The 12,451-nt window shown below is 34.0% G+C and overlaps 1 protein-coding gene across 11 annotated transcripts in view; it reads right to left on the bottom strand.

Moving 5' to 3' along the window:
- The window catches only part of sh3kbp1 (SH3-domain kinase binding protein 1), a 116,114-nt gene that overhangs the window by 103,571 nt on the left and 92 nt on the right, over positions 1-12,451 (bottom strand). For 3 of the 11 annotated variants that reach the window (XM_073940800.1, XM_073940803.1, XM_073940806.1), the window contains exons 2-3: positions 11,997-12,065; positions 10,471-10,536 (exon numbers count right to left, since the gene is read on the bottom strand). In XM_073940800.1, coding sequence (XP_073796901.1) covers positions 10,471-10,507 — 37 coding nt within the window. In that variant the 5' untranslated portion in view covers positions 10,508-10,536; positions 11,997-12,065. Of the gene's footprint in view, positions 1-6,994; positions 7,287-10,470; positions 10,537-11,996; positions 12,066-12,451 lie in introns of those variants that run through there. The other 8 variants (XM_073940801.1, XM_073940804.1, XM_073940808.1 and 5 more) reach the window with 3 other exon arrangements.

Below are 12,451 nucleotides of genomic sequence, written 5' to 3'. Positions count from 1 at the left end.
ACAGGGAGCCCTTGATCATTATGAAGAATTCACTAAGAGATATGTTTAATTCAAAACAGAGGCGAATAACTCCCTGCACTCTTAAAGGGATAGTTCACCCAAAAACGAATTTACTCATCTTAAACTTATTCCAAACCTGTTTGAGTTTCTTTCTTCTGTTGAACATTAATGAAGAAATACTGAAAAATGCTAGGGAAAAAAAAAACAGCCAATGACCTCCATAGACTTCTTACAATGGATGTCAATGGCTGTTTTTGCACAAAATTGCATTCAAAATATCTTGTTTTGAAGAAGAAGAAGAAGAAATTCATAAAAGTCAAGAACCACATGAGTGTGAGAAAATGCTGAAGAAATAAACAAGAATAAAGGTTTTCTACTGTAACTATGGGACCATAAAGAATCTTCAATGCACAGACATTTCGATATAAACACACAGCTTCTTAAGTGTTCTTCACACCAAACTTTTCATGAAATGTGTGTTCACACTTTGCAAGTTTGACTTGGTGAGATATTCGTCAGGAAGAGAAAAAATAACAAAAAATTTCAGCTGCAAAAAGGCTATGATGCGCCACACTGCTAAATTCACCAAAGATTATAGATAAATAAAAACCAGGTCACTCGCATTACTATGAATGGTAAAAAGTGCAACGCTCAGTATGACCGACACAATGAAGGAAGTCCTGCTTTCAAATTATAAAATGATCTTTACAGTCACCTGGGTCTATGAGGGAGTGATCTGTATAAATTTACTTGTTCGTTTGGTGACTACTATGTGCCTGCATTGTGTTTGACATGCAGGAAATTAGACATAACAGAACATTTCATCACATATCGTGTCCTTCTATGGAGCTGACCTTAGTTTTTTCTCTGTCCTACCTATGTTTCCAATCACGTCCTTGTTATCATTGAAACAGCCGTAAAAGTGATTGGTGTCTTGCCACAGTCAAAGTTCAATATAGCTCATTATTCCACACTGTGGATATTCCGCTCATATACTAATTTATGCATGAGCCACACAGAAAGCCAAAAACGTCAGGAAAATCCAATCAAATAACACACTGACACAGCCTGATCTCACAAGCAAATGTTACTATTTTATGTCTTGTCAGTTTAGTTGCTAATTCGTAAGAGTTTAGTCATACGAAAATGTACAATTTTTAAAAGGAGGCGTGGCACCCAACCCAACCCCACCCCTAAACCCAAAATCATACTGAATTAACTTACTAAATTGTACTAAGATTGTAGAAATTCATAGGAATTAGCCACTGAATTAAAAAGTTACGAATTGACATGAGCAGGGGTGGACTGGGACAGAATTTTTTACCCGGGAAACATTTTCGAAGACCAAAGTAAGGAGCGGGGGTAGGGATGGGGGTATGTGGGGGTGCAGGGTTGGGGCGCTCGAATATGTATGAAAAGGAGGTGGGGGGTAGGGGGGTTGGCAGAATCACTGTGGCAGGCCAGATGACCACTAGGCCCAGGAAATTTCCCGGTGCTCCCTATGGCCAGTCCACCCCTGGCCATGAGATATCATTGGCTAATAGGACATTTCTGTGTAGTATTGTGGACACATTTGCACGTTTACTGTGCTGTTATGGCAACGCTAGTAACATGATATCTTGTATAAAAATATATATCTTTATAAATCTTTATTGACATTTTCCATCTATTGTATTTTATTAACGTCTACCCCACGCCCCAACCCTAAACCCAACCCTCACAGTAACGTAAAAACAGTAGTTGTACAGAATATTATTTGTTTTTTTATTAAAATTACCCAATAAATTGTATTTTATTAACGCCTATCCTCATCCCAACCCTAAACCCAACAATGTTACAATGTTAAACCAAACAGTGTTACAGAAATGCTGCAATAGTGACGTGCATATCCGCAGCTTTATCCTATGTAGATTTCACAGATTCACTGTCAATACCATTTTACTGTCAATAAAATCAGTTAAAATCTTTTTTGAAATCGGTATAAGTTAATTAAAAAAATTATTTACAAACCTGATTAAATTCCTTTTTATTCTGTTGAACACAATAAAAATTATTTTGAAGAACGTCAGAAACTGGTAGCCATTGACTTCCATAGTATCTCATTTTCCTACTAAATGGCTATCGGTTTTCAGTATTCTTCAAAATATCTTCTTTTTCATTCAACGGAACAAAGAAAATAATTCTGAGTCAACTTTCATTTTTGAGTGAACTATCCCTTTAAAAACTGTTCATTGTTAGTTGGGATACCAAAAATTGTTATTTTGTGCCATCACTACAAAAACCTTTGGGGAATTTAATGTTTTAAGAACGCCACCAATAAGGATTATAAGTAATGAACTATAGTATATAGTATATATAAGTGAGTTAGGAAGGCTAGTCTGAAAATCATTATCAAAATCAATTTTAGCTTCAGCCTGGTAACAATGTTTATTAAATCACTTAATAAGCCACCAAATGTATAATAGATGTGTGTTTTTGGGGGTTTCATGGCTGATTGACCGATTCTAAATGTGTTCTAAAAGTCTTTATCGCTTTATCTACAAACAAGGAATATTTCAAACTTGTGTAACCTGCTTTCTTCTGTGAAGCCAAATCAGATATTTTAAACACAAATTCTGAAATGTTGCACTATATATGCAACAAGTACATTTTTTATTCAGTCAGTGAAATGATTTCTCTTCACCTTTTAATTTAAAGCAAAGCACGCATCATTTGTCAGATTGATTTTTGGATCATATCAGTCCAGCATGTGTCATTGATTTGTGTTTTGAAATATTTGGTATACACAGCTGGCCATTAATATTCATAATCGCTCACGTTTGTTCACCAATAAACAATACTGCAAAAAACAAACAAAAAAAGCTTTTCTTACTTAGATTTTTCGTCTTGCTTCTACTCCAAATATCTAAAAAATCTTAAATTAAAAAGCATATTCTACACAAGCAAAAATATTGTCATGTTTTAAGTATAATATGCCAGAATAAGGTTTGAATTGAGCTTTTCTTTAAATGACACATATTTTACCCCTTTTTCAAGATTTAAGATAAATCTTTTATGACTCCAGAATGTGTTTTCAAATTTTCAGTTCAAAACACCCATCAGATTATTTATTATACTTTTCAGAATATTTGATTTGACAGATTTTTCGGTCAAAGTGTGCCTCAATCTACGTCACAGGTACGTCAGACAAATAGCACAGAGACAGACATGAAGAATGCAGATCTTATGTAATGTTTGTGAGAAATACTACAGTTAGAACTTTACCAATGATTATTTGATGCATATTTTGATCAGCCAAACAGATATTTTAATCCCAGTTTAAGCCAAATCCTGTCTTGTTGATTTGATTATACACATTACTATGGAGACATGTTAAAAAGTGGCTGTCAATCTATTCAGTGGGTGGGGAAACCGCACTCCTACTTCACACTGCGGTGGGCCTCAAAATGTGAGAGATTTGAAGCCTATTTTAACGCCAGGAAATGTAAAAAAGAGACCTAGTGTCTCTACATCACTCCAATATGACTGTGGACACACTATACCTACACACAGTTCTGTCCAAACAACAATAATTTGCCACTGGGGTACGTAGAACAATCTTGGTTTTCCTTTAGGAATAAGATTATTTTGATTACCCCATTGGCAGATTATTTAGCTTGTTTTAAGGAAAAACTTGCTTCATTTTGACATATTATTTATTTTTAAAAAAGACATTATGTTTCGCTTGTCCTAAAAATGCTTCTTATTTTAAGAATTTTTAGATATGTGGACTAGAAACAAAACAGTAAAAAAGCCTATTCTTTTCCTAACAAACCCTATTGTTGGTGTGCAGTGCACACGGATAGCTTTAGACTCAAAAGAATTATCTAAACGTGTTGAGCGATGTGCACCTTGATCGTGCTATTTAAATTTTTACCATGTATTTCTGTTGATCTTGTGACTTTGATAAATCTAGCTAAAGCATCAGAGACATGCGTACGACTCTCTCCTGCTGATGTTTCGTCAAAGATGTCTCTCTTTATTGAAGAGCTAATCTCGAGAGAGCGTGTTGAACAAAATCATAAGAAGACTGCACATCTGTTAGTGCTTCATTCAATAAGAAGCTCCGTAATGTAACTGATGAATGGTTGTAATCCAATGCCAATGATAGGCTCTGATCTGCTTAGTGTGACACAATCTTACATATGAGATTACAGGGATGACTCTGCAATTTATGACTAACTCATTCCATAATGGTGGGGCATTCTTTAAAAATGACTGCTGTGCCTTTTTGTCAATGCAATGTTAAACAACAGCACCAGCAAACTACTTTTTTTGAATTTGGATGCTAAAAGGAGCTTTGGCTACAGCTGCCCATATTGACCGTGATGAGGTTGTGGGTGTAAAAGGAGGCCGTCTGTTTAGTAAACAAATGCACAAATGAAATCAACTCTATTTAAAGCACATAATGTAAATTCACAGAAACAACCTAATGTAAGACATATTTGTGACATTTAGAACAAAATAGAAAAACTACATTATTTACAATATTTAGAGAGCTGAAGAGAGCAAAACAAGCCAATACAAATATTTAGCTCTGCCCACATCAATGAAGCACCACCAATGGCATATTTACGACACCTTCTCAAGCATTTACAATTAAAAATCTGAATTATTAATAATTAATGGCAAAATTGATTTTTGTTTTTCTTTTTTAAATATTTCCCAAAAGATGTTTTTAACAGAGCAATAAAATTTTCACAGTATGTCTGATAATATTTTTTTCTTCTGGAAAAAGTCTTATTTGTTTTATTTCAGCTAGAATAAAAGCATTTTTTTATTTTTTAATAACCGATTTAAGGTCAAAATTATTAGCCCCTTTAAGTTAAATATATATTTTTTATTGTCTACAGAACAAGCCATCATTATACAATAACTTGCCTAATAACCCTAACCTGCCCAGTTCACCTAATTAAGTTAAGTCTTTAAATGTCACTTTAAGCTGTATAGAAGTGTCTTGAAAAATATCTAGTCAAATATTATTTACTGTCATCATGGCAAAGATAAAATAAATCAGTTATTAGAAATGAGTTATTAAAACTATTATGTTTAAAAATGTGTTGAAAAAATCTTCTCTCAGTTAAACAGAAATTGGGGGAAATAGGGGGGCTATTAATTCAGGGGGTTTAATAATTCTGACTTCAAATGTATATGCATTTTGCAATGACATACATTGTTTCTAGGGATATAACCAAATGACTTTAATGAACTGTTTTATATTTGCCGTTTATCATAATGGGAGCCATTAAGAACAAAATATTCTTGTTAGGACACATCTTTCTTGTCAAATTTATATATTTTTCATATACTTTTTTGCTTCAAATTAAAGGGTTTGATTAAACTTTAAAATAAAACTTTAAAAAAATTCAATAGGGGGGAAAATGCATTGAAAAAGTAGTTTCAGAACCAGAACTACTGGAAAACAATAATGCACCAGGCAATTATTGTTTAAAAAAAGGACGGAAGAAGAATCTGCTGTTTTATCCAGACATACAGTGGTCAGAATGATTGAGTACACGACATTTTGAAAATGATTATTTTTATAAATTTTTCAGTGAATATAAGCAATGCATTTTGGTGCATTTAAACAAAACAGATTTATTAAACAGATATATATTATTAAAATGATATTTTAGTCACCAAACATATTTAGAAATACAAAGATAATACAATTAAGTTCAAGCAAGATATTGCAAAATAAAATTACAACCTACAAAATTTCAGCTACATTTTTTTTTTTTTTTTGCTTCTCTTTATTTTTATTTTTTGCATTAAATATTTTTCTACAACATATAAATTTGGGTGTACTAGTTTTTGGACCATTATCATAAATTATTTTGTTAGATAAGCTTCAGATTTGGCTTCAGTACTGACTAATCTAATGTATATGCACAAATATAATATTGTGTAGAAAATAAGAAGTTAAAATATAGATTTGTGAGGGGTGTACATATATATGCTGAGCAATGTAAGTTATGGCATTTTTATTGAAAATTATGACGTAAAAAAAAACTGTCACATGCATATACATATACATGAGTCTAAAAATGAGTATTCATCAAAATTAATAGGGTGACATTTTAATTGAATGCTCATTATAATGCCACAAAATAGGCGTTAACATTTAGACACTAAATCAAAATAATAATACATGTTTATAGAGTGTTTTACTTCCTGGCAAATTCTGAAAAATATAAAAACATGAATTATCTAACAACAAAACTGACACTTTGCATAACTTTAGGAACAGCCAATGACAGGAAAAAAGACAACTGTCCGATGCATATATAAGCCTTTTGTTGTGTTTATGCAATATTATTATTGCTAACAGATTTCTGGCATAGGCTAATAAGCACCTATAGTTCTAAATGATCAATTTACTTCAGAATATTACAGTCTAGAAAAGAAAAATAGTGACATTTACACATAAACACATGCAATAATCTGCATTGGTCAAAAGGAAACTAAAGTCTATTTGCACTGAGAACTATAAACATTATAAGGCAACCCCTAAAGACAAACAGATAAAAGGCGAAGAGAAGTTTAAGTTGCATTTTTAGGTCACGTTACAAATATATTTATATTTATAATAAAAAGTAAAAAGAGAGTTCATCAGTAACCTTATTTAAAACAATATAGCAAAAGCCACGTGAAGAGAAACATAACGGACAGCCGGAGGAGAGAGAAGGAAACCTCAGAAGGGAAATGAAATTCAGCTTTTAACTCTTCGTGATCGCTGAGCAGCAGAGAAGAAAAAGGGGGAAATGCAAACGTGTCCACATCTTGAAATGATCAGATCTTTTTCTATGCAGTTTTAATAGTGCGACGGAGGCATCATGCAAGCCCTATCAATGCTTTTCAGTTTCATTAATGTTTTACATTGCACATCACTAGCTCGGCGATGTCAACATCTGGCTTCAAATCAACTGACTTTGTGCAAATCTGTTGTACTCACCCATTTATGAACTTGTTTGCGCGGCGTGTTTGTGGAGGATGTTTCAATGTATAGGAAAAGATAGAAATCCGCTACTTTGGGGAGATGCGGTCCCCAGGGTCGGAATACTGCAAATAATCACTTAAAAAGAAAGAGGAACGCGGCTTCTAAGCATAATTCTTAAAGGTTATCCTGCCCCTCGTTTAAAAAATAGCAAAAAAGGCAGGGGCAACAATGCAGAGGGGGAAGAGATGATGTGGATGTTGCCCCAGCCGTAAGGCGCTTCACTACAGTTTTGCCTCCGTCGCTTTACGAACTCCAGCCTGCCGTCACTGCGCTCAGTGGCGCTCATCAACCGAAAGTTCTCGCGAGAACTGGAGGGATGCGCTGTAATGACCGAGGCCTTTAAATGGGATTTCCGCTGTTGACAAGAAAATTAAATAAAAAAAATCCTGGGGCCCTATAAATAGCAGGTAATGGGTTTTTGAAATATTCTAGTTGAAGTCCTGTGAACTGGTATTTAATTATTTGATTATTAAAGAATTTAATCATGCAGTGTAGGGCAGGCCTATTGTTTACTTTTTTTGTAACAACCCACATGAAAAATGCTCTAGTAGGTTAATTAGTCGTAAACACAATGTTTTTGAACCATACTGCAGTACAGTACTTGAATTAATCTTTTGTGCAAGTATTTTAGTTTCTGTGATAAACAACAGCCTATATTTCAACAAAACATCCATTACTGTACTGTTTCCTACAATTAAGCATACATTACTACAATTCACCAATTTACTGCAATGTACTACAGTGTTTATTGCAGTTTACCATTTCATTTTCATTGATTCATTATTTCATTCATTTTCTTTTCGGCTTAGTCCCTTTATTAATCAGGGGTCGCCACAGCAGAATGAACAGCCAACTTATCCAGCATATGTTTTACGCAACGGACGCCCTTCCAGCTGCAACCCATCACTAAGAAACATCCATACACACTCATTCACTACGGACAATTTAATTCATTCATTCATTCATTCATTCATTTATTTTTTTTTTTTCATCTTAGTCCCTTTATTAATTTAGGGTCGCCACAGCGGAATGAACTGCCAACTTATCCAGCATATGTTTTGCGCAGCAAATGCCCTTTCAGGTGCAACCCATCTCTGGGGTTCATTCACACTCATTCAGACGTACACTATGGACAATTTAGCCTACCCAATTCACCTGTACCACATGTCTTTGGGCTTGTGGAGGAGACCGGAGCACCTGGAGGAAACCCACGCAAACGCAGCCCTATATATTGTATATGTATATATATATGGTGGTGGCGCCGTGGGTAGCAAAAATCACCTCACAGCAAGAATGTCGCTGGTTCGAGCCCTGGCAGGGTCAGTTGGCGTTTCTGTGTAAAGTTTACATGTTCCCCAGGTGTTTGTGTAACTGAGGCAAGCTCAGTTACACAAACAACCTCTAAAGGTGCTCTAGTGACAAACGCTAGAGGCCATGGTCTTTAGCATCCTTGGTAGAGCAACTGACTCCCATGCGGAATGTTGCCGGTTCAATACCAGATGAGAGCGGGTTGGGTGGCATAGGACTGGCGGGGTTACATTTGCGTGGGTTTCCTTTGGGTGCTCTGGTTTCCCCCACAAGTCCAAAGACATGTGGTATACTGTAGGTAAATTGGGAAGGCTAAACTGTCCGTAGTGTATGTTTGTGAGTAAAAATGAATGGGTGTTTCCCAGTGATGGGTTGCAGCTGGAAGGGCATCCGCTGTTTAAAACATATGCTGGAAAATTGGTGATTCATTCCGCTGTGGTGACCCCAGATTAATAAAGGGACTAAGCCAAAAAGAAAATGAATGAATGAATAAATTATTATTATTATTATTATTATTATTATACACAGTATAACACACTTGAGCCTAGTATGGTTCACATTAAATGACTATAATGAATACAAATAGAATACAAATTCTGATGTAATCCATATTTGTAAGTTATGTACACATATTCCTTATCTAGTTAATGTTAAAACGTTAATGTCAAAAATAGTTTAGATATATGACATTTTCCAATAGTTTCTGGCTGCAGACTTGCACATACAAGCTCTGACATGCAATCTCAAACACATGCACTCAATAGAGCTAGTTTAAGTAGGAGAACATCTAAATTCTAGTTTGACATTTATATATGGCTTTCACAAAAGATGATCTCAGTCCACCCAATTGTTCTAGAAGATATTTTCTTTTACAAATGCGATTTACATTTTTCTTTCTCTGATGTTAAATATCATAATTATTGTTGTAAATGGGAAAAAAAATCAGGCCCAGGTGTTTCTTTCTGAAATAAAGAGGCTCAAAGCTTTAAATGAATTAGTATTCAAAATACTTATTATTATGTTTTTATCCCCCTTGGACACCGCCACCCCCCCACCCCCTTCCCCTTTTCTTTCCCTTCTCTATTTCTATTTATTTATTTATTTATTTTCATTTTTAAGAAAAAAATTTAATTAATATTTTTTTATTTTAATAGTTACCATGCCTTGCAATGTTTATTATTGTTCCCTGTTTTGTGGTGTAAAATTTTTGCAACAATAAAAAAATAAAATAGAGCTAGTGACGTCACTGTAAATGGTATGGTTAGTGGTGGGGTAAACGTATGCATTAAAAGCATTGCATGCAGTCTCAGCTTGCATCTGTACCCGGTCTGCAATTGTTCACCTTAAAACCCATCCCTAGTCTATTTAGAATGTGTTTTGTGAATAGTGATAAAGCTAATGAGACTGAATGCTGAACAATTAATTACAGATATGGTTTATTAGATAGCACGTATTCATGTTTGTAAAATATCAAGCAACAAATGGGCCCTAAATAACCAATGTTTAATAGAAATTTGTCCAAATTACCATCAATTAACCTGCAGGCAAATGCACTTACAAATTCCTCATTCATGCTTGTTTCATAGCCACTGCTGCCACCTTGTGACTAGTTTAGGATACAACCGGTGGTGCTTTTTGAAGTTAATTTTAGGCCATGCCTCTTCCTTAATAAATATTTAAATAAAATAACTCTTTTTCTTGGTTTGTTATGTTATGTTTAGTTTAAGTAGGTGAACATGCATTGAACGTTACCCTGTTGTTCTCTACTAGGGCTTAACTGAGTGGATCCAAACCGATCGAAACACTATTAATGGTGGGATGACTACTGATCACATAAACACACAGAGACGGAGGAATGTGCTTTAGACAGCAGAAAGTGCAGTCAACTGCTGTGCAGTAATGGGTGGAAACCAAGATAGAAAAGACGGCAAAACCACAACAGGACCGAGAGAGACTTTAGGTGAAAACATTACATCTGCCAGAGTGCTTAAGGCCTCAACATTGAATATTTGTTTGCCACAAGAGGGTGTACACTACAAACTGATGAAGACATTACTGCACTTTGTTTGCTGTTTGTCTGGTAAAACTTCTCAATCCAACTGTGTATAAAGCAAATTACTTACCTACAAGCTTTGGTTGGGGGAAATCATAGGAAAGCATAAGTCATGTGTTTTCTCCTCCTTATGTCCCTGATAGTAAAAAATAATTTTAAATTCCTCAGTGTAAATTTATCATGGTCTTTCATTATACACAGTCACTTTGAATTCAGAATTTCACTGTTTGTTAACATAAGAGTTACAAAAGAAATACTACTGTATAGAATCAGCGTGTTCTACTGAAATAAAAAAATCAGCCCAAGACTAATAAACACAACACTTTTTTTTTTAAAGCTATTATCCACTGAAGTGTTTATCAACACAAATATCTGATCAGCCAATCACCTGGCAGAAATAAAAGAATTTAATTTATAGTCAAGACCAATGTTTAGTTCAATAGTTATAAGTAACTATACTGTAATTTTAAAGTAAGGGATTACTAAATATTATTTTTAAAACACTTGCCATAAATTATGTAGATAAATTCAACAGTTTTGTATGAAGGTAAAAAGAGTAGCTGTTTTTTTTACACAAATATACTTGCTGAATAACTAAACAAGGTTACATTTATCAAGACGATTGCATATGCAATATAAATGTATTTTTGTTATTCAAATATTTAGCAAAAATATGTTTAAAACTTTTTAAATAAAGAAGTTTAAATTTGTCAAATGACTGCAAATGCTTAGGAAACAGTGGGAAATTAATTTCAGTATGCCATGTATATGAAATATGTCTCTTTATATGAAGTATGTCATTACTTTGAAATGTTTGATATACATTTGTTAAGTGTTAACATTTTTCAAATAAAGCTAAAAGGCCATGCTTGACTCCAAATTATACAATTATCTGTTTAATTTTAATTTGGTATGTTTTGAGATGCTTTTTAAGTGTTAAATGAAATAAACAGGCTTGTTACTGGTGTTACTTGTTACTTGACCAACACTGGTCTAGGCATTCTCTGAAGTTCAAAGTAAAAGCATCAAAATGGAGAAGAAATGTCATTTCAGAATGTACTGGGATCTTCTCTACAATACTGTTTACAGGGAATAACAGGAACTGTGTGATGCTCATTTCAGTATGGGACAGTTCACTCAAAAATTTAAATTCCCTTCATTTGTCAAAAACAAAAAAAGAAAAAAAAAACTTTGAGTTTCTTTCTTCTGTCAAATAGAAGAAAGCTGTAACCTGTAACCATTGACCTCCATAGAATTTGTTTTGCCTACTCTTGAAACAAGTTTTCATCTTTCTTCAGTAGGCCTATATATTTTGTGTTGAACAGAAGAAAGAAACTAATGAATGTTTGGAACTATTTGAAGGCAAGTAAAAAGCGCATTTTGAGCCACTGAAGGTTAGAGTTCAAAGTTGTTGTTGTTGTTGTTTTTAAATAGCCTAAGTAGAAACAGAATAGAAAGTGCACCCATATCCTGCCCAGAAAAATCTAGCAACATATTTTTTTAATATAGGCTAGTTTAGTTCCTTGAACGTGCCTTGTTCATACAGTACGTTTAGCCTCCAGGCATTCAGAAGAAGAGGAAGTTAAACCGCCTCACCTGCTTTACAGAGCCAGGTGTCACTTTATAATGAAAGGATTGCGGCAGAGCTATATCTTTGTCTTGAACCTCATAGAAAGAAAGAAAGAAAGAAAGAAAGAAAGAAAGAAAGAAAGAAAGAAAGAAAGAAAGAAAGATAACATTGTTAGTGTTCTAGAGGGAAGATCTTCTCCCTGAAGAATAAAAAAAACTGTGGCAAAAACGGCCATATTATTACATTAATCAGTGTTTTTATGAAAATTTCAAAATGTTATTCTGTATTGGTTGGATGTATAGAAATATCTGTATCGCCGTATGAAAACAACAGTAAAAAAGTCAATTGAAAGCAATGTACTCGTTATGCAATAATTAACTAAATTTAGTTTTTACTTTTAAGTTTCATAATATCAGAACTCGTGTGGATATATTTTATAACGTATGTGAAAGTTTTAAGAAGACAAAACAACAAGTTGAGG

Source organism: Danio rerio, chromosome 24 (assembly GCF_049306965.1).
Source record: "Danio rerio strain Tuebingen ecotype United States chromosome 24, GRCz12tu, whole genome shotgun sequence".
In the NCBI taxonomy this organism is placed as follows: Eukaryota; Metazoa; Chordata; class Actinopteri; order Cypriniformes; family Danionidae; genus Danio; species Danio rerio.
This window is presented reverse-complemented; position numbering and strand designations above follow the sequence as displayed.